This window comes from Cyrtonyx montezumae, unplaced genomic scaffold (assembly GCF_038088225.1).
Source record: "Cyrtonyx montezumae isolate F1298 unplaced genomic scaffold, pur_monq_1.0 scaffold_24, whole genome shotgun sequence".
NCBI classification, from domain to species: domain Eukaryota; kingdom Metazoa; phylum Chordata; class Aves; order Galliformes; family Odontophoridae; genus Cyrtonyx; species Cyrtonyx montezumae.
In genome coordinates, this window is record NW_027071981.1 from 9136183 (window position 1) to 9159531 (window position 23349).

A 23349-nucleotide genomic window follows, 5' to 3' on the forward strand; every position below is an offset into this window, starting at 1 on the left:
GTATCGTATCAGGAGTTGATATCCTTAATGGTAAACTTCAAATACTTGACTTAATTCTTTTTTAGGCTCTAATTTAGTAGTGCTTGCTATATGGAAAAAATATTTTCAGAATGTCCAAGGAAGTTTAATGTGTCAGAGCTTTTCTCTCTAAACCAAAATCAGACACCTTGTTCTGTAGTGCCTAGCTGGCTGTCTCCTTCATACCTAGGGCATACAATGCTGTCGTGTGAGTGTGGAATGAAGACTTGGAGCCAACCGAATACAGTACCTCTATATTCTTGTCAACCTCATTTCAGAATGTCTGCATTTTACTTTACTTTTTTTCCAAATACTCCCTTTCCTTTCTGTTTTGGAGTAAAATACAGATCTTGGATGATTTCACCTATAACTGCATGAGGTTAACATTTAATTGCAATTCTGTGCATGAAACAAGATGTGAACCTATCATTTCGTGACAGTGTTTCCACTTAAGAAATGGAAAAATACAAGCTAAGGATTTGTTTGAATATGACATCTTTCAACTGTTGATTACCTTAGTTAAGCAACAGAAATAAGTGAATCTACTACTCCAAGAAGCTAATTTTCAGAAGCAATCAGTGAAACACCACAGGAGATATTTAAACGTCTGAAAGAAGCTTTTTCAGCAGCCAGCATGGGTATTTTTTAGGGTGAATCATGTCCTCTGCCCTAGGAAGAGGAATCCTTAGAATCCTTTTGGACCGTCTCCAGATTCATCCATAAAACTGAAAGTCGTTATAAAGAACGGCTCTATAATAACCTCATACAGGTCTCAACCAGGGCTAACACGTTTGATTCATATCTGCCAAGCACAGTGAATGCACAACAACCACACAAAAATATGTAAATCCTTCCTATATGGTGATATTTTATATATCGTATTTTTCTATACTGTGTTCAGGTATTCCCAAAATGCACCATGCAACATCTTTCAGCTTTACCACTTTGGAGAGTTGGGTGGTGGGTGGGAGAGGAGGGACTGAGGTCATCAGCATACGCTGTTGCCAGTAATGTGCCTGCCATATAGTTGACTTTAGTAAGCAGTTCTCGGCAGATTACATTTACATGGGTGAGTCACATCGTTTATAATAAAGAATCTTATGTGTAATTTAGGATGGAAATTCTAGATGCGTTTCATAAAGGTACAAAAAATAATGAGGCAGGTTTAAGCACGCATGGGTTTTGTACTTACTATGTATGGAGAGCATGCACCTATCTCCTAAAATATCCTGTAAATTCCAGATGTTAAATGAACTAACTGCAACTTTGTTTGGGGAAAATATGTTAGCTACCATTTATAAATGCTTTTCCTGTAGCGAGAGTCGAAGAAGAAGGTGCCCCTGTCTCGTTGAAGGCTGTTATTTTTATGCCATTTTGATGGCAAGTCTTTCTTTAACTGAACCAGGTTCTTTGCAGGGACATTTACTGAGAGCTTTATTACAGAACAGGTACCTGACATGGTTTCTTGTCAGCATCTCATGATGGGATTCAGTATTATTTTTGTCTGTGCAATTAATTCTCTGGTCAAGCACTTTGCCATTTGTAAGGCAGTATAAAGTCAGGGAAGCAAGACAGAAGGATGATGTCTTGTCTCAGGTACAGTGTTTGATGTACTGTGGGCTCTATTTAATTTTCTCAAAAATGTGTTTACTCTGTTTCAGCAGCATTTTCCCAAACAGAAGTAATTATGTAGCATCAAATTTTAGCACTGTTTGATCTGTCAGTTTACAAATGTGTGTATTAAGCATTGAGTAGAAATTCTTATTTTGGATCTGAAAAGCACTGGAAGCTTGAAATGCAGAATTTACTAAAGACAATACTGCCTAATAGTGTGTCATCAAAGTGGCTTTATGGATCTTAGATGGAAATAAGAAGGATAGGTGTTTGCGAGCTCCTCGTCACTTAAAGTCACCCTGAAAGAGTTGGGTGACTGGTGGCAGGGCAGGAAACGTCTTGAAGGAATTGCTGTACCGAAACACAGAAACTCATCTTTAAGAAAGAAAACAAAGCCATTTCAGGCTGTTTTTTGGTAGTTCAGGGAAGTGAGAAACCTGAGGAGCGCCTCTACCTATGGTTCTGTTTTCAAGATGAGCTCTGCAAAATACAAATGCACGTATCCAGAAGTTTGTCTGTGCACATCTGGAGGAGGTTGTGTAGGCCTGGCTTTGTTCTGTTCTTCTGCTGAGATGCTGCATCACTTCTTAAATGTGTGAGGTAGTCAAGTCTGAGAACTGCCTGACTGTGGACGGTGATGCAGTGTGGCTGTCTGGGAGTTTGTAGTTTCAGGAACCTGTTGAAGTTGTTGCTGCTCTAGATAAATGAATGCATCAGGGTGCTGAGGGAGAGACTAAGAAGTGCTGAAAACCACGGTCTCACTTCTTTCTGTGTACAACATGATTTGTTTTCAGCTACCTTGGAGTTGTTTGTGCTAAAGCATGCAAGGTACGTACCTCTTCCATAATCAAAACTGTTTTGTGCTTTGTTGGTGATGAAGAAATTTGGGTCTGAATGGCAGCGGTGTGTCTAGCTGTTGGGCAGAGAGCACTTATCTGGTAAAGCTCATTAGTGCCTGTTCCTCCAAACAGGGCTGGGAAGGTATGCTGCTTGCTTCTGCTGGAGCTTGCAGCTTGGAGGTTCTCCTGGGTCCTTCACCATTTCAAAAAAGGAGCAGCTGTGGTTCCATGCCTTTGTTTTTTCCATCTGTTGCTAGCCAGGAATTTGTGAACATCCTTCTCGGATGTAGATCTTGCTGAGGTTATTCACATCTTCGTCACCTCCTAGGATGAAGTACTGCAGTCCATGCTTGGAGCAAGTGTTCACAAGCCTCCAGAGCATTTAGCTGGTGTGTAGGAAGCAGGGACATACTTGCTGAGTGGGTTTAATCATCATGGGCTTTTGTTGTTGTTGTTGTTGTTTGTTTTTCATAAAGCTTAGAGCCCTGTAACTCTGCAGTGAATCTGCTGAAAGCTGCAGGTGTGTTGTATCTCTAAAAATCAGGTCTTGGGAACACACTGAGCTCATGTCTGTTACTCTCTTCTGGCTACCTAACTTTTTCCAGATGCTGTTCGAGGCAATAGCAGCTAACAGAGGAAAATGCTGCACTAGGCAACGGTAGAATAATGAAGAAAAAATGTTCCAACCCTTGGCCCAGAATTCACACAAATTACAGGAGGACGCTGTGTTCTGAGTAATCTTGTTTTTGTATCTTACCAACACAACAGCTGTGAGCTGCAGGTTGGGTCTCCTGCCCCAAGAAGACAAGCCTACACCCACCTCTTGGATGGAGGGGAAACAGAGTGCCACTCCTATTTAGCGGATGAAGGAAGAGGTTTCTGATATGCTTGATGCATCTACTGTAGCCTGATGAGCTTTCCCAATTGAGCCAGCAGCAGAATCACTGATGTCCCATACCCTTCAGCAGTCAGGGCTCAGATCCCCCAGCAGCACCAGTATCAGCACGGCTCTGCCAGGACTAGCTTCTGGCTCCACGTGCTGCAAGGGCTCACCAGGGAGAGTTGGGAGCACCCACTGGGAGACGATGAACAAGCAAGATCATTTCTTTTGAGATGGTTTACTACTGGTTTGGTTTAGCCATGTCATTAGCATCCTAAGAATGAAAGTGGTTTACAGACACCTTTTGGATAGAAAGATATTTGCTACCATGCTTATCAACGTGTAGGTTGGTACCCAGCCCTTTGTCCAGGTCAGTCAGCTCAATAATAGGAATAATGCAAGCAGCAAATCTGGAGGCTCTGTGTCCAAGGCTGTCCCAAAGCAATTCCGATCAGATGTGTTTACTTGCCCACAAGAATGTGGGTCCTTCTGCCAGTGACACAACAGCATCACAGATCTGTGTCTGCCAGCTGTTCCTCCTGCTCCAGAGTTCCCATGGCAGGGCATGGTGCGTGGTTCTTGATATCATTCCAAGCAAGGGAAATAAAACACGACCTCTCCTGGCTGTTCTTTAGCTCTAAGTTAAAGATTTAGGAGAAGAGCTGAGTTTGGAAGATCAGTTCTGTGTTTTCTGCATTTGTCCTGCCCTGCTTTATTCTCTAGTACTGACCAATTATACCATAAGCAGCAGGTTTTATGTAAAGGCATCTTATGAAATGAGAATTTGGACTGTTGAAGTCTAATTTACGGATGTATGAACACAAGAATGAAGTGAGAATTAGATTTAAACAAACGGTGCAGTTTTAGTAATGAGTCCAATTTGGGGATTGTTTTTTCTTTATTTTTATTTGTTTTTCAGTGTTGTAACAATGGTAGGAAGTGGAAAAGATACTAAACTCCCTCGCAGGATTTCACAGAAATTCTGCGAGAGTGCCCCCACCGTTATGGTTATCTCATTCTCTAAGTAGTAATATTATATTTAAAGCAAAACCAATGTTGATTCATGACTCTAATAGGAAGTAATGGATGATATTTATGCACGTCTATTCACTGGTTACAGTGAAGGCAGAAAATGAAACGCACTCTTTCAGTGGCACTTAGGTACATGGGATTGATGATGTGCACTAATTCCTTTTCGAGAGTGTTTCACAATATATGGTGGTCTTGCATTTCCATCAATTGACCTTAATGTCTGAATGCCTCTGGTGCCAAAAAAAGTCACAGTTATCCACAGTCTACACTGGATTTATGATTTCCTGTTTCTCCAGTGGAATCCAGAATGATTTCGTCTTCTTGATAGATAAACAAGCACAACTTGCAGTAAAAATTTTGTGCAGCAATCCATGGAGCAACCAGTACAAAAGCAGTGGCGTGCTATAGAATTAGTGGTAAAACTTTGGCTTTGCATTTATTTCGAACTGTGAAAGTAATAATGAAATCTCTTTTCTTAACATAAAATATTTTAAATGAAGCGTTTGTTATGCCCAGATTTGATAAGGCTACTTACCAGCCTAGACTTGTTTGTACACAGCAGTATCTTCTCATTTAAATTCAATCACAGTCCCAAAACAAGCCTGGCTTAGACTAGCTGAAGATATAAACTTCATTTTCATCTCATTAGGCCACCTGGAAGCAGCAATCAGTGAGTAGTCCTGACGTCAATGGTCTCTCTACTTCATTAAAATGTTAATTTCATGGCTTTAATTCCTTTTGTAAAGCGTGCTGCTGCAAGACACTATATGCAGATTTATTCTGAACCAAACAAATCTGCACGCCATATTCCCTTTTCAGTTCCTTAGGTTTCTTTGGATTTTTTTTTTATTTTATTTTTAGCCATTCCTATTTTTATAAACTGCTGTGAAAAGATCACCATAACAACCAAGAAGTAAATATTTTCTTAAAACAGCCCTTTGAGAATGTATACTTAAGAATCAAGAATTCAGTGTGCATTTTAGTGGCATTTGTTATGCCATTCCCTTTTTTGGTATTCAGGAAGGAGGCAGGTATTGTTACTGGCTTACCGTCTCAGACAAGAGATCCCAAAGAGGAAGTGTGGTAAAGTAAATCAGAACTTCTCACATAGATCAGCTGTAGTGTCAGCAGAGGAGTGTAGATACAGCTGTATCAAACGATTGTGGTGTCTGTCTTTGAAGGCATATGGCTTAGGGAGGGATATAAGGATGTGCCCTGTAATTCTAACTGAGAAGCTACCAAAATAACTTTAAAGAAAAGACTTGTGCACAGCGAAATGAGCTTTCTGGACTTTCGTCAGTTTCATTTGGGATTAGGTGAAATGATTTACCAATGAGTCTTAAAAACATCTTGGTATCTAGCTTATCACTCATATCAAGAAAGAAGTTTTAGAAAGTCAGCGAAGACCGATGGACAAAAGCCAGTTCATTTCCATCTGGAGCAATTGTCGACAAAGTGATTTCATCACAGACAGCAGCATAACTCACTGTACCAGTCAATTTATACTGCCAGTGTGAGCCAGAGTTTTACTCTATTGATGGAATTCTTCATTTGTGTCTGCAGTTGGTGAGAATGAAGTGATATCAGAGGACTTCTCAGATTCCATACTGACCTAGAAAAATACTCCCATTTATAGTCTTTCTGTGATAGTGGCTACTACTACAGACACGTGTTCGCTCTTCTAACACTATTTGTTATTTTGTTGTACGATATATCTTATAAACTAATCTAAGAATGCTTCAATTTTGGTAGGCAAACTTAACACTTAAATGTGTTACTGTGGGTGTTTGAACAGAACTCGCCAGCTTGCAGAATCAATTTTGCTGTCAGCTTTGATATTAGAAATGCCATTTCCACCATAAGCCACCACAGTTGAAGTTTCTTTTGTCACTTAATGAAACTATGACTGTAGGTTGACATTGCTTTGGGAGAAGAAAAATATTAGGTCTCACTTTGTTTTTCATTTCATTTGTCTTGGTCACTAACTGTGTTCTTGCAGAGGTATTCATGCTGTGGTTGCTTATTGTTTCATTTGTTTGCTTTCAGAAGGTAGCGTATTTGGAAGAATTGTTGGGAGTTTGTTTTTGTCACTGTTGCTTAGGCGGAAAACATACTGAGGTGGCTTTGGGTTTCAGCATTCATTTGTCATGTTTTCCATATACAGCAAAGCAGCTGAAGTTCTCCTTTTGTCTTGCTGGGCAAGCTCAGTTTCTACCAAGTGCCTCTTACAGTGTTAAGCTCTCTATGAACTCAGTCAGGTTACAATGGATTTTTCATCACCCCGTCATTTATTTGCAAAAGACCAACTGGTGCTTTATCGTTTTGCAACTCTTGAAAAGCCTAACGTAAGCTGTTCCTCAGCTGGTAGATGCTCTTCAGATAAAATCAGACTTTTCTCCCACCTTTGTTGATGTGTCATGGGAACCTGTGGCAACTTCTTTGTTCCCATTCGTAATCATGGTCTTTTTCCTTCCCTTTGGGCTGGAAAAATGGAGACGTCCAGTTGTACCTGGCTGTTAAATAAAATCTGTGCTGTGCAAAGCCTTCCTGCAGGCAGCTCAGAGCTCTAAGCAGTGATACCACCAGCCCTGAGCCAGTTCACTCCCCTGACCTTCCTTCTTCCAGGGTGGGGAGGCATCAGGGCATTTATCCATAGCCAGTAGGACATCTGGCCTTTCCACCGAGGCTGAAGGTCTGCACAGCTGGTTGTGTCCATAGTGCAAACATGAGTGCAGATAGCTATTTTCACATCAAGTCATGGCACTGGAGACACACTAGCAAGGCCCCAGCAGCCTGAAGCTGGTTGTAGTGGATTGTGTTGTGTGTGGAAGCACTAGTAGCTAAAAAACAAGTTGCAACCAAGGAAAGTGGAGCTCTCTGAGATGTGTTACTGATGCATGTTTCACCTCTCCATTCGCTTCTCCTGTGTGATTCAGGATCTTACAGTCAAAGAAGTTGTGGATTAAGGACCATGCAATGCCTTTTGTGCTTGAAGTAAGCTCGAGGAGCTGTGCTGAGGAATTGTTCAGGAAACCTTGAGGGAGAGTGTTTCTGAGCTCAAATGTGTTAGATCTATTTGTTTCCTATAGCAAAGTGTCTTTAGGGAAAACATAGCTCAAAGGAATTTCCTGCGATGGCAAATATTCTTCCCTTAATTAAGCATTGTCCTCTCAATGCGCTGCGTGAAGCTTGAGGGCCTTCATTTTTCTCTAAATTAAAATGATTAAGAAAAACAATTGCCTGTTGACAACAGTGGACTTTCTTTCTGCAAATCCTGTGCAATAGACCAAACTGCCTCGGTTCATTCCTTGTGAATTAGTTATGTACCAGACTCACATTTGTGTCAAAAATCAACGTTCAAAACGTTAGTAACAGCTGCTTTCACTTACCAGCATGGGATTACAAGACCATGCACTCTGTGCTTTTCCCACACTTACCGCTTCCAGAGAACATCTCTGTTGTGTAGGTTGTCTTATGGGCTCATCTTTTTTACTTCTAGAGACAAATCTTTTGGCTGCTACACATTTTAAATGGCTGCAGTCCCTCAAGGCCATGGTGCTGTGTTTTCACAGAACCTAGGGTCTCTATCATCTCTTCTGTATGGCACTGTTGTGACAGCTTCTGTTGGTGCAGCCATTCTCGCATCGCCAGGTAAACATCAGAGCCAGAGCTAAGGGATCTGTGGTTCCACCAACCACCACTGGAGAAAGCTCAGCTGCTCCTTAGTTTCCCCAGACCTGTTTTTCTGCAGGGCATTGCAGGGAGGAGGAGCAGCAGGAGCAGCTCCTTTCCATTCTTTGTTTTTCCTGATGCTTTACCAGCACATGGAAGAAAATATTGCAGGTCAGCACAGTGGTGTTTTCATCGACACTGTAGAAGTAATTTAAAACTGCCCCAAGTGCCATCAGGATGCAGTCAGGAAGGATGCTTGGTTTTACAAGGAGAATGACTAGAGCTCTAGTTTATGTTTTATAAAGGGGGGATGGGGGGGGAAGTACATGCAGTTATGTGCCATGTGTACCTGTAGGGCCATGACCTCTTCAAGAAACGTGCCCTGATCAAGTGCAGTTTCATTCTCTCGGAGCACAGATAGGAAAGGCTAGAGGGCTCTGTGCTGTTTGCTCTGCCCTTGCTGCTCTCCTTCAGCAGCAGTGGGGAGGCTCTGTATGTTACCTGAGGTTACTCTGACTGCGGGGAATCCAAAGACCCTTTAACTTGATGGCTCTTTTCCACCAGTGGAGCTCCACCAAGTAGCTTCAGCAGGGCTTGGGTCTGATCCCTCGTTGTTACGGAGGAAAGGAACTGTGTAATGATAATTACCCTTTTAAAACATTTTTAACCACAGCCCGTGAAGGGATGGCAGTGCTTTATCTGACAAGCATGTCACTATCTTTCATCAGCTGATTATGATCATTACTGAGGTTCCAGTTTGTCTGTTTTTCTCTTTTCTTTTTTACCATTGTGTTTTGTTTAACTTTCCCTAATGAGCCCAGTGAAAAGCAATTGTTCTAAATAAATCATGTGTGCTACAAAGCAGCATATCACAATTAGGTTTCCATTATACTTTAATTAGGCATTCCATTATTAATTTGATGTCTTTGGCTTCTTCCAGGTCCTCAGCCTAATCCTGAAACAAATTCTTCTTTGTGGATAAATATTAGTCAGTCGTAATTAAAGAGTATTCATTGGAGTTGTGGCTTTTCATCAAATCCCTTACTGATTAAGATGGCTCCCCCAAGTACTGGGCTGATTAAATTTAATAAGATTTGTCCACTTGTGTGTTGTGGTCTGGTGGAAACTGTTTTAGCACCACGGGATTGGGAACAATGCATCCATATCTCTCAGTGCTCGCAGTCCTGGGCCTGCATGCTTGTTATTTGCAGTGCTGTACGCTTTTGTGTTAGGGGGTCTATGTTTTGTTTTGTTGGTCAGCAGGGGAAAAAAACAAACATGGAAATGTAAGTGGTGGTATTAGAGTTGCATCTCAAAGGGTTACATTCTATGAAATAACTGAATGTATAAAGTGGGGGGCTGTGTTTTGTCAGTGAATTCAAGAGGCTATACTGGTTAGTTGAAGCCCAAGTACCTCACTGCCCTAGACTGATTCCACCTACTGAGGTGTATAGATGAGCTTGTTTCTGTGTGCATATACCTCAGCTGCACATTTAGATCACAAGACACATATTCTTGGCAGAAGAATCTGTAAAGGTAATGTGTGCAATGTTTTCAGAGCAAAATGCTTGCCCTAGATTTTAAACAAGGTGGAGCAAATGGATAATGTGGCTTTATCGTGTATGTATCCGTAAGAAAGAAGTCATAAGCCTAACAATTTTCTCTGTGCTGAAATTGTACCTTCTCGTCAGACCACTGGTGCTGTTCTGCATTCCTTTTGCTTTGTGCACTGAAAGGAAAACAAGCCACTGTGACCAAGAATGGCAATAACACAACCCGGTGAGGCATGAAATGGGAGAGATTGGCTCAGGATGTGTGTAGAAACACTCCGTTCAAATATTTGAGGTGGCTGCTAGCAGGTGTTTTTTCAACATCTAGTTTATGTTCTATTTTTGTTGCAGGGTACATTTGCATCAATTATTTCAGATTGGCATGGGCCATATTTGTACCACCAAACCTCCCAAAAGTTCAAACGTGGTTTGAGTTTCTCCTCCTGTGTCCCAAATACAGTGGCTCTGGGTGTATCATCTAGCCTACCTGTAGCCTTGCTTCGGATTGAAGTTTATTTCTAATGCCAGATTGCTCCAACTGGGGCTCCTGGAGGCTCTGTGGCCATGAGTGATGCTATGGACAGTGTGAAGAGGGCAAGTTCATCTAAAAGTAGGTCACTAAACAGCTAAAGAGTACTCTCTAGTGGCTGATTCTGGGTAGTGGTAAGAACAGGCAGCAGCATGCACTGAATCAACAGACTGTGGCAATTAAGAAGGGAGAAGAAGCAAGGTGAAGCAATTAAGCTGAACCTTTATCTTGATCATTGAAGAGGACGAATGTCATTCAGTAGAAACCCTTGTTTATTTACTTATTGCTGCCACTACAATACAGTTGGATAATAATTCATTGGCATGAGCTAAGGGTCTGACTGAAAGTGACATCTCCATGGTATTACTAAAAAGATTGCACACACTTTGATCAGTTGATTACTGTGCCACAGCTGCTTACTTCTGAATATCTGTGGTGAAATATTTTGCTCTAATCCTCACTCTGTCTCCTGCTGGTTTTGCAGTGACTTCACAAAAGACAGGACTCAAAATGCTGGGTCGATCTGCAGATCAGCTGGAGTCTAATGTTCCTGCATCTAAAACGATTTGAAAAAGATTAAAAACTGTGAGAAAACTGTGAGGAATTCCTGCTCTACATCCTGGTTAATCCCGGAATCATTAAAAAAATGTTTGAAAAGGAAATAAGCAAAGGCTTTAGAAGATGTAGGGGAAATAAGTAACACAAACAGGGAGATAGTGAAGGGCAACCCATTTAACACTTGTATTTCAGATGGGATGCTGAAAGATACGTGACAGTTCATACAGACTGCTCCTCCTGGCAGCTTTAGGAGCACGTCACTTCTATTCCCCAAAGCTCCCAGACTTTAAGCCAGCTGCACTGTTTACCTAGCAGCAATGTCCTGCAATTTGGAGCATCATTGGTATGGCGGATGTGTATGTGAATGGTTCCAGAGTGTTTTGTTTGACTGTTAACTCAGTGGGGCCAGTCAGCGTGGCAGTGGAAATTTCAGATGCGACAGCTGAATTGTAGCAGGACTGGGTTGCCTCCAGTGAGGATGTGGTTTTGGTTTTAGAGATGGTTGCTGAGTTCCATCGGTATTGCAGAGAGATTGTTCATGTAGGCAAAGAGCAAAGAAATATGCACGGGTGGACTGCCTCTTTCTCAGACTCTCAGGGATTTCAAATGCCTACCAAATAACAGAGGAATTAGGTGGATAGTCTGTTATTTTACAAAGATAAGAATCAGCTTGAGTTGTTTGCTCATGCACTGTAAATAGACGGGATGTGTTTTAAGGATATACGATACCTTACTTTTGCTTAATTGTTATGATGCTTAGCTTTACTGAAATACTTGTACAACTAATTGAACTTCTTAAAGAAAAGAAAACAAAACAAAACAAAAAGCAGCTGTTGAGCTGTTCCCTGATGTGTGCAAATTTGTCATTCTGCAAAGAGACCTTACGACATGGCAGGCTGCATGTGATGCTTCTAGAAGGATTTCACCGCAGTACAGTAAGTTATCTTTATTTAAAGCTTAATTGTGATTTTCATCTGAATTTCTTGTCTGTTTGCCAGGAAATTCATGTTAAAGCTCAGTGGAGCTGATGAGTTGCATACCAATACGTCAGAGTCTGTCTCTTAGATGAAACATCATTTACTCTACAAATAAGTAACAGTGTACAACAAGCCTAGAAACAGTATGTTTTCTCCTTTCTAGCATGTAACATACCTCTGAAAACTGAGTTTCATGCATGTATGTGGAGCAGACGTGAAGTGTGGGAAGCTGGGCAGGCAAGGCAATAAATATGGTATATTTTTTATCTGGATTTGATAAATATAGTTCAGGAATGGTAGAGTAAAGGGTGGTTAGTCAGTTATGCCTGGTCATCCCTTGTGACTGAAAATAACTTATTATTCCAACCCTTTTATCCCTTTGCTCCCTACTCTCCACATATTTTGTATTTTATTAATAGCTCAAGCAGCTTTTGCTTTGCAATTCCTAAATAACCCTTTGGATCCTGGGAGAGAAGAGCTAAGGGCAGTTGCCATCTGGCAGCCTTACAGATGGAGCCTCCTGGTCCACGCATTCCCTGTCACGATAGCTGGGTCCTTCACTTCCCCAGCACGCGGCTCCCTCACGTGCTCACACTGAACACACAGCAGATTAGGCTCCTGAAATCACTGGAGTTGTGGTGACAGCATTACCCAGTAGTGACACACAGCGTTTCAGACCTGACTTTCATAGCAGTTGGATCCCAAGGCCAACATCCAGAGAGATGGTGAGGTAGAGATGGAGCTGTAAAATGTTAGTGGTGCTTGTGAAGTGTTGTGATACAGGTGGAATTCAGCACCGCCGCCTGCACTCTGTGTTTAGGTGATTCAGGAGCAGTTTACAAGGTTGGTAGATCAGACTAGCACTACGCGACCTGTTTTATTTAACAGGACTGTATGGTCGAGAGGTAAAACCAGATAGATTCAGTATAGCAATAATGTACTTCTCCCCCACCTCCCTGGTGTAATTAATTGAAGGAATTGCCTATTTCAGGTTGAAAGCTTAAAGGCAACATGGGATGTCTGTCTTAGACTAACCCTGTGCAAAAATGAAAGCATTCTGCATAAGCTCCTGTGGCTCAAGAGATCAGTTTAGATGGTGATAACATTCCCTTCTGGCTTAAAAATAATTAAATGAGGTATTTACAGAGATTTCAAAGTCAAAGTGGATTTCCTCAATCCTGTTCCCTCCCTAGACAACATCAACTAGTGATGTTTTCTTACATGCTTGTGAGACATGGCATTGGACTGCAAAACTGTGGTTCGAGTGTATTGCATAAAACAATTAAGCTTGTGTAATGTATGCTGATATTTTTGAGGATGCCCTTATACCTCTTGATCTCTGTACTATCAGGTGAAAGGTACCTTGGGATGGTTCCCAGCAGACCTCTGCTCCCAGAGCACTGCTTCTTCCTGCTGCTGACTAGAAAACCCAGCATAGTCCCTTCCCTTGGTTTCCAGCCTCAAGGGCGAGAGGTGCTGGTGCCTTAACTCCATCTTCTCCAGGGGAAGGTCTTTGTGTCTCCTTTTATCACAGGGCCAATAGAGAAAGGGATAACTAGAGTAAGAATTGATAGGCAGGATCACTGTTCTCTGTTAATCAAGGTCATCAGTATCCTTCTGTCTTTTTTGTTCGCTTATTTGATTGCTGCACTTAGCCAAAAAAGATTTCCAATAGCTACTGAGTTAATTTAGATGAACCGTGGTTGACACTGTTGCTTTAGAGAAGGCTGCCTGAAGTTTTAAGTCTCAGCAAGGGTGATGCTTCCCAGGAGAAGCTGTCCATTCTTGAATCTGCTCCGTTTTGATACTCTGGACTGTATTTTTCTCAATGAAAAATGACTGAAATCTCAGGAGCCCACACAGTAGTATTTCACAGTAAGCTGTTTCAGATAGCTGTTGTTTTAATGTCCAAAAATGTATCCTTGTCTCAAAGCTAGTGTAAAACAATCAGATATTGAACAACGTAGGCAATCTGTTCTACTCATTTCTAGCTCAGCTTTGATTGTTTACAGATGCTGAGCTCCTCCTGCCTACTTTCCTAAGGAAATATATGTGACTATATTGAGGGTAAAGTTTTTACTCTAAGGGTGGTGACAGAGAAGTGGTGGATGCCCAGTCCCTGGAGACATCCAAGGTCAGGCTGGATGGGGCTGTGAGCACCTGATGGAGCCGTGCATGTCCCTGCTCATTGTAGGAGAGTTGGACTGGATGGTCTTTAAGGATCCCTTCCAAATCAAATGATTCTGTGCTATTGAAGGGAGGATGAAAGTGCTATGGGTGATGCTTATGGAAGTCTGAAGATATGTGAAACATTCAGAGTCGTGTGATTATGGGATAGGTATGCTGCTTTGCAGGAGAAAGGTGTAGTTCCATTGTGGTGAGAGATGGAAAGGACAAGGGCCAGGATCCCTGTATATTGACTCTACAAAGAACAGCTTATCTGAAGCTTATCATGACTATTTTGTTATGAAAGCACCTTAGCATACCTCTCCCCATTCTGACTCTAAGACTCATCGACTCACTGCTGTGTGATACACTGCAGTTAATAATAGCATCTTCTCTACTGAATTAATGCAAAGGAAGAGACCATATGATTTTCACATGATGTAAGATAGTGTCAGTGATAAGTAAAGTGGGACAAAGTCCAGCTGCTTTGATCCTCGCTAGGAATGGAGATGGATAGTAGCCACCACTGCTAATGTTGAGGAGACTCAGCTACCTGTTCACCTTCCAGACTTCTGAAAGCCTGAGTAGTGCACTACATGGACTTACCTCATTTTTGGCACTCTGATGGTCATTTTGGCTTTTAAGAGCTGCTGCTCTGAATCATCATTTTGGCCCTCAAGTCACCTTATATAGATCTCACAGTGAGCTTGCTCAGCATTGCTCTGTCCCAGGTAAGAGCAAGAAAGTGTCCCTGTCACTGGTGTGAATCACTGCTGAGGAATGAGCAGTGCTGAAGCTGCAGAGTGATCCTTACAGTGCAGGGGATGAGGGTGTGCAATCAGCCTTCTTATTTGGGACTTCATTCTTGGGCTGAGCATTAGTTCTGACAGTTTTCACCAGCCACAGCTGCAAATGTACTTGAAAGAAGCTTAAAATAGTTTAATCCTGGCTTTATATTCAGGCTACTTTTCCCCCTAGAACTGGAATATTGTGCTGACATTGGGTTATTTAACACACACCATTAAAAGTCATTTTAAATTTATCCATGATACCTTTACTTTGAACCTAATAAGATGCTCTTGGTTGTAAGGTTTTATAATACTGGGTTGTGAGATAAAAGGCTGATCTGTGCACACACAAAGGAGCCCAGCGACATAATGGCAGGCAAGGAAATCCCAAAACACAGAGAAACAGCCCTGTCCCAGCTCCTCCTAGGGTTGTCATGGTGGACATCCATCACAGTGTGTCAATGGGGGAAGCTCGTGCCCATCACCTTGTAGACCAAGGGATATTACTCTTTTCAGGACTTTAGGAGTCATTGTGGGATGCAGAGAAGACTGTTTGGGAATTGTACAAGATTTATGGAATACTCAGGAGCCAGCTGTTGAAGCTGCTGTAGGTATGAGTTGGATGCTGGGAAGATCAGATGGTGACAGGTTGGCTACTAGCAGGATCACAAGGTCCAACCCAGCACCGTAGGGTGTGGGGTCAGCTGAGACCAGTTTGTATGTCTGTCTGCTTAAAACAGGTGGAAGAGAGGGCAGCCTCGCATCTGTTGGGCTACTACGGCTGGCATTGTAGTGTAGAATAAAGATTCTGGTGGAACAGCTGGTGTGGTGAGAGAAAATGTCCTAACTTTTCCTTGGAGGGTTTTTTTTTTTTTGTTCATTTGTTTTTAAGAAGTTATCATTCTCTGAGGTTGGTTTTTCTTTTGGCTATGATTCTGGTAAATTCTTCCTATGCCACCTGTAAGCGCAGTGCCCAAAGCAACCAGCTGTGTGCATTGTGGTTGCTTGAACTAATGTTGTGTATCAGCAGATCCTGAAATATAAATCAACTTGACTGGAGGACAGAATGTTTAAAAAGAAAAATCACAGTGCTTTTGTGCCATTCTGTCATCCTGAAATAGAGATTGCAACATGCATTAATCATTTACCTCGTGTTTGTAGCTGCTTAACAATAATTACAAAGAAATTTTATAGTCATTCTTGAGCACAGTAGTCAGCTTTCTTTTTCTGAAGTGCTTCTGTAAAGTGAAGGACAGAATACTCTTCATAGGTCTGGCTTTGCAGAATGAAAGTAAGGAGGATGTAAAGCTACGGAAGCTGTGTGTTTGTCCTGAGGGCTGGGCTAACTGCCTGACATTTTTGCCCTAATGGGGGTTTCTTAGTTAAATTAGATTTCAGATGCAAAATTGTGAACATTATTTGATTTTCTCTGTCCTTGTTACCAGGACTGGCAAGTTCTTCAGGGATCCCTGGCAGTGACTGGACACAGGGCTGTGGATATAATTAGAGATTTATTGTTACATAAGAAAGAAATGAATAACCAGCGTAGCTCATCATCTACAATTTCTAGCACTTAGCTTACAGTTGCACTGACTTTGTAGATGTCTGAGTTAGGCTCGCTTCTCAGGTCACCTGGGCAGACCCACTGCAGATCAGGTCAAATTCTACCTACCAGCACACAATACTTGGAGTGCAAGTCTTAATGAGGAGTGGGAATTGGTAAGTGCAGAATAAAGGAGATCCCGTGGATGTCACAGTGTAAAGAGTGGCTTGTCCACTGGCAGCTTCCCTGAACTATGAACAAAAATATATTTAATTCACTTTGTTTTTTGACCCAGTAGACAAGTAGTATGGTGTGATTTCCCTTAGGGCAATTTCTTCTTAAAATGCACAGAAATAGAGGTTTTAAGCAGATCTTTAAATTCATTGACCTCAGTACATCTCCATTCAGGATTGGTCTTTCACTGGCTGGCCTTCATCTTGCTGTTCATCTCAAGCATTGGCTGTAAGGTATCTCCAGACTGCAGAGGGAACCAGCTTAACTTCAGAGAGCAACAGAGATGGTAAATGGGCTCTAGCCAAGGATGCACATTCCAAATTGCTGGATTAAGCCTAGCCTAAAGGAGTTTTGTCCCTGCTCCTGCATGGCCTACTTTCATCTGCTGCAGTAACTTTTCTAGCAGGTTCACTTGCAGCACATTAGGAAGTGATGTATAGACCCTGTCCATGTTCTAAAATACTGTTGACAAATCAACAGAGAATATGCAGAACTCTTTTGTTCAAGTGTATGGTGTGGATCCAGCAGCTTTAGTGCACGTAACAAATGGCAGGACGTGCTTCTTTCAACAGCTGTAGAAAACTGATTGAAGTCGGTCCTTTCCACCTGCTTGCCTTGCCAGGGAATTAAAGTTTCGGTTTGCCTTTTGTGTTTTTAAATATGTATGACTCAAACAAGGGACCTGTTGAGAAAGGCTGTAATCCTCTTGCATATGAAACCCGGTATTCTGATCTTTTCCTTCTGATGTTTCAGTGCTTTCAGATGTGATAAGCCTACCTTTGAAATAAGCACAATTTCTTCTTGTGTAAAACAGAGTTTAATAGGTAGACTTTGCAGCTGGCTTTCAGGAGATACTGGTTCAAGTTGGGCACACTGAACAGTTCATCATCATTTGCTTCAATTTCTCTGCTTATAATGCAGAAAAAAATAATGCTGACCTTCTTGTATACAGAGCCCTGTTCTGGATAGCTAATTTAGAAGCTTCAGTGTAGTGTAGATGTTTTCTAATAATAAAGCTGCATGAGCATGGGGACATCTGCCCGTTTTGAGTGTGCAAAGTTTATTGCATTACACAGTGTGTCACTAGACACGTGCCCACAGACCAGAGTTACTGTACCAACTCTCTATTTGCAACTTTGGCCCTTGTTCTGTATGCCAGCAATCCTAGCACGTGCCCTGGGGATTTCTGAACCAGGGACATCTGTAAATCCTAGTCATAGCCCAAGCAAGTTTTCAAGCTACAAAAGACAGTGCGATCAACCACATGTACACATATAGCAAGTAGTATGTTACAAACAATACTTTGGCAAAGAGTGCATCTTACTAACAAGACGTAAGTGCTTCTTTTAACAGAATAATCTAAGCTGTTCAAGGCTTCACACAATTCTTATGATGATGTGGAAGTTTGTGTAAAGCCTTGAAATTCCGAGAACATTTGCACATCCCTTGGACTAAGGGCAAGCTGCCTGTTCAGCTTCAAAGACACAAATGGCTGCAAGATGAGTGAGAAACTCAAGTAGCCCGCAGCACTTGCCTCAGAGGGCTTTTTTTCATACGAGGATCTCAGGAAGACTGAACGTTTTCCAGGTTGCTCTTTAGAAACCCAAGACACAAAACTCTCTTGAAAGAGACCATTATAATATACTACCATTGTAAAATACTCTGAAAGACTGCATAGGGTTTTTTTCCTCCCCTCTTGTGATAGTTGGAGTCGAACTTTAGATAAATCGTTTTGAACACGGCCATTTAAAGCCTCCGTTCTGTTCTTATCAGTTTTGGACCTAGGTTTGTTAGGTTGGAAAGGACCTACAAGATCATCTAGTCCAACCATCCTCCTATCACCATCCCTACCCACTGAACTACTAAATCAAATCCCTAAAGGATTAAAGGACCTGTAAGGAATGCTGGAGTAGGAGAGCAAAAAGAAAGGGAGAGCAGGGCTGAGAAGAAGATTGCGGTTGTTTTTGCAAGAATTTACATCATCTATGAGAAAAAAAGTCTTCAGACACTGCAACTACAGACAGCATTTAGTCTCCAATTCTATTTTGCCCTGAGACAGACGGCAAAATAGAAACAGCAACACAGGATAAATCACTGCTGGCAGAACTTAACAGTTATGCAATGTCCAGCGCACCATGCACCTATTTTTAGATGCGTTTTATACTAGCAGAATTTAGATTATGAAATCTGAAAAGAATGTCTAGTCAAAGGCTGAGGGTGAAGAAGATACTTAGAAGAGCATCCGTGTAAAAATGGTTAGTACAAAGATGAGCTTGTAAAACCAACTTTGACGATAGTGCTGTCGTTTTGAGAGCGTTGGCTCGACCTGGTGTTGTAATGAAGATCAGTTTTTTTGTCAGTATTCCCTTGAATTTTTAATCTACAATTGCTTTTTGAATGGTTAACTCTGTCCGGATAACAGGTTTACATAAAGCTCAGCTTCTCCACCATTTTAGTATGCTTTGTGTTTACCAGCTCTGGAATGAAGTAAGCTGCAGCTCACCCCAGTAGAGTACCAACTGGTCAAACATAAAGAAACCATGTTAGCTGGTGTACTCTGCAGAGCTGGCTGAGCTACAGAGAGGCTCCTCAGCCTTTGTCAGGCACCCTAGATTTAATGGAGCTAGTGATATTTACCTGTTGTGTGCTTCATGTATGCTTTTGCAGATGGTAAATTAGGACTACGTGTGCTGTTTGCTCCAGATCCAAGTTCAAACTAAATATTTTGCTCTGTTCACAGGAACATGCGGCCGGTTATGTTTGATGAGTTAAAGATACATTTGCAACACACGTATGGTAGTTTTGGAAACACGTTAGTGGATTAGCTGTGTGTACTCTGTTCTTCTTCCAAGATGAGATTTGCATATTCTCTCCTACCGATTTGACTTGATCCTCTTACTCCCTGTGTTGTAATTCTACATTAGTTTGTGCAAGTGGTTTTGTTTCCAAATGTTTTTGCTCAGATTCAGAAGAGGTAATGAATGGGAAATCTCTGACCTCTCAGCCTTTGGATTCCAGAATATGAAACAATCTCTATGCAGCTAGCGTATCTTTGGGAATCCTTCTACTATTCTGGCAGTTTTCGGTCGTGCCTTGAAGCAAAGTAGCATTGTGCTTGTTGTATCATCTGTACTGATCTTTGTTCCCAAATCTTTCTTCCAGGTAACAACCTTGATGCTATCCATGACATAACTGTGGCGTACCCCCAAAACATTCCTCAGACAGAGAAGCACCTTTTGAACGGGAACTTCCCAAAGGAGATTCACTTTCATGTCCAGAGATACCCCATAGAGACAGTGCCCACTTCTAAAGAGGAGCTGCAGCTTTGGTGCCAGAAACGTTGGGAAGAGAAGGAGGAAAGACTTCGACGCTTCTACGAAGGTGGAAAGTGCTTTGATGAGACAGGGCAAAGCATTATTCCCCCGTGTAAATCTGAGCTCAGGGTCCTTGCAGTCAAGTGCATCTCACTCCTGTATTGGACAGTGTTCCCACTGGGTATGTTTGCACTGCTGTACCTGTACAGCTTTGCACGATGGTATTTTGCAGCCGTGATAGCCGTTTTTGTTGTGCAGCAGAAGATATTTGGTGGGCTGGAACTGATTGAACTTGCTTGTCATCGATATTTTAAAAAGCAACAGAAATACGACGACACAAAAATTAAAAAAACATAGAAGGGCATAATAATGTGTGGCTTTGTGGGGTGCTGCAAATTTTATGAACAGGAAAGAATTTTTGCATGAGTATTGTCTTTTACTAGTGTCATTGTTTGCTAGACATTTGCACTTAAGTCTGTGAAAAGAAAGAAAATCGTTAGTTACCACTGCGTGTGAAAATGATAGTTTTTATCTCTGAATGTAATTTCAACATTGCTCTTGCAAGCAGCTAGCACCTGCATTCTGCTGTAATTAAGAAACATGCTGCTGGATTATTGAACAATCAAAGGGGTGTTCATAAATACGACGTGCACTGAAAGTCCATGTACAAATCCAAACTGTCCAGCTAAGAAAGACAGATGTATTACTTCTGTAAAATCATATTGTCATAAAGCACCGGATTTGAAAAGCTGCTAAGTTTAAAAGTGGTTTGATGGTAGGTGGAAGCTGGAGGAGGATGTTGCATTTCTTTTTTGCTATTTCAAGTAGTCCAACTTAACTTTAAAATACTTTGCCTTCAGCTTCTTCAAACACTACTGAGCGTACCACACTATTCAACCTGTTCTGTCTCAGTCAATCAGAACTCAAAAGGATTTTTAAGCCTGCCAGTGTTGTGCTGTGGTCCAAGAAACAGTGCTGGCATTGCCTCCAGTTAAGTCTTAACTGATTATTTAGTAGATCTGTGCAGCTTAGTTTTGATTTCTCACTGTTCATGCTGGTTTGGTGTCCCTCTTAGCTGTGGGAGACTCGTTCCTACTGTGGTACATAGAGCTGCAGGACAGGGGAGCTGGGTTTTGTTGTTTTTTTTCTTTTACTGGTATGTTTTTTTTCTGGTAGGGGCAGTAATATGTGCCAGTCTCTCAAGAAGCTGGCAAATGGTTTTTCAGAAGTCTCATTATAGACATTATTTTGCTGATTTTTTTATTTTATTTTATTTTGGAGCAAGCAAAGTATCTTTTCTTTGAAGGATTTTTGTTTTGTTCTCACATTACTTCCTTAGACATTTCAGCTGCCAAGATGCATAAAGAAGAAGATGGCCTTTTCTGTGCAAGCCAGCCAGACCTGTTGGAATGTATCCAATGCAATGCTTGTTTTCATATGAGTATTAGAAGAGATGGCTTTCAGACTATCACAGTGCAGGGAAATTGAGTTTCAGCTTCTCTTCGCAGTATAATCTTTCGTTGCCTGACTGCATCACTTCTTTTCCATACTGCTTTGCAATTTTATATTGTTTTGTGGAGCTCCTGCTGCAACACTTTTCCTTCTTTTCATGATATTAAAGGTTTCTGACTATCTTGGAATCCAAATTAAAATCTGACAATGCACTTTGCAAGCGTAATAAATGTAATATCTACAGTAAAAGGTGCAAGCATTGCCAGCACGTAGGAGACAGCTCAGGTTAGACTTGTTCAGCCTCAGAAGTGCTAGGTCACATGGATAAACAAAGTATTGATGCAAAACTTTCTGGACATTTATTGTTTATTGCATGGAGGCTTAATTGAGCTAAACCAAAATATCCTGACTGGATGTTGAGTTGTACTGCTGTGAAATTCAAACTGCCTATCCCAAGCACTGGGTCGGCACTGCGCGTACATTTGTTTCTTCTACAACACTAGAAATGCTGTCTCGTGTTTTTGTATCAAAGGCCATTTTTTGAATGAATCACCAGCCTCTATTCAACTGTCCCTCACAAGGTGACAAGTATTTTTTAATCCGTGCTTATAATAACTGTTTATTATGCAGAAAGTACTTGAAGCCATCTGTTTTATTCTAGTTTTTTAATCCTTTTTTTCTTAAAAGATAAATAAAAGTAGGTTTATACTTAGGATTATGTTTCTTAATGATTTTTCATATTTGTATCGGAGTCCTTAAAGGTGGATAACTGTTGTTTTGTTGCAGTTCTTCTGTGCTGTGCTGACATTCCTTCATGTAATGTTGTGATATTAGAAGGCATTTAGACAGTAGCCAAAATCTGCACAGCTTGGGGTGTTTTCACTTCATACTCTGCTTTGGTGTCCACATAACAGTCACCATAAGGGAGAAACTAAAAGTGGCACTTACAGGTAAGAGAGGAGACCCAAAAGGCTTTGAGTCTGTCCTGAGCTGCAGCTGTATTTTCACACCAGGAGTAGCCATGGCCAGGCCAGGCCAACAGCCATATGATTCTTCAGGAATGACTTCAGAGGACAGCTTACGTAGCGGTGATGGAAATAACCAGCCACACTTTTTCAGTCATTCAGAGAACTTTGTGATGTCATAAAGTGTACCAGAGACATCCCTGTGAGTCCTGGTCGTGGAGCAGGGTAAGATTTCTAGCGTATTTTGTATGTGTTTGATGAGAGTTGAATTCTGAAAATGAAATACAGTGCAACTCAGAATTGACCCTTAAAAGTTTTCTGTCTGGCTGGAGCCAAACTAACGTAAATCTGCAGTTCATCCTCCTCTCCTGTGGATTCAGACTGAGCAGAAATAATCATCACCTTGTTAGCTCTAAATGCTGCATTGGCACTGCCTGGTGACATAAAGTAGGGGAGCCTGTGGTAAGTGAGGAATCCTCCTCTCCTGGGGAAGGCTGTTGGCTTTCAGACAGGCAGGAGTTTTCAGATTCCGTGCCTCCATTTTCAATTAGAAGTGCAAGACAAAAAAACCCACACCGTTTGCGATTAAAAAGTCATTAAAGTGATGAGGGAGATCTTTCTGTGAGTGCTCTTTTCCTATTTGATCAAAAAGTGGATTTTACTCAAAAGGTTTTAATATGCAGATTTTGGGGAGAATGCTCTGTTTTTATTCACCCTGTTTCCGTATTCAAACTCTACTTACTAAGACATGCTGGGTAAATCACTTGAAGTGTTTTCAATGCTGTTAGATTACGGTGCTAGCACTCCAGGAGTCCAACATGCCTACCTTTTGTGGACCTCATGTTGGCACCAAGACTTACCTTACTCATTAGCCCAGTTTCTCATGGCTTTTGTCCTCTCAAGTGCTGGTAAATAGAGCACATCATTCAGCCTCAAGTACAGGACCTCCACCTCTGCTAAGTCTTCCTTATATTATCTGAGGAAAATGACTTGCTTCTCTTGCCTTCAGTGATACTCTTCATTTGATCCATCGAATGTTTCCTCATCTGTGCTGTGGTTTTCTCTCTCTTTGCTCCGAACTGAAAGGTGAAATCCTCTCATCAGTGTTCGTCCTGAAACTCGTCTGGCTAACAGGACATCAAACCAAGACATTTCTCTTGTGTTCAAAGCTGCAGGGCTCCGAGCAGGTCTATGGGGTGTTGTCTTGTTCATATGAGA

At 41.5% G+C, this 23349-nt stretch overlaps 1 protein-coding gene across 2 annotated transcripts in view; it reads left to right on the forward strand.

Annotated features, from left to right (window-relative positions):
• LCLAT1 (lysocardiolipin acyltransferase 1) overlaps positions 1-20071 on the forward strand; it is a 103683-nt gene extending 83612 nt beyond the window's left edge. For both annotated transcript variants that reach the window (XM_065739629.1, XM_065739630.1), the window contains exon 6: positions 19563-20071. In XM_065739629.1, coding sequence (XP_065595701.1) covers positions 19563-20071 — 509 coding nt within the window. The remainder of the gene's footprint in view (positions 1-19562) is intronic.
• Positions 20072-23349: the final 3278 nt, after the last annotated feature.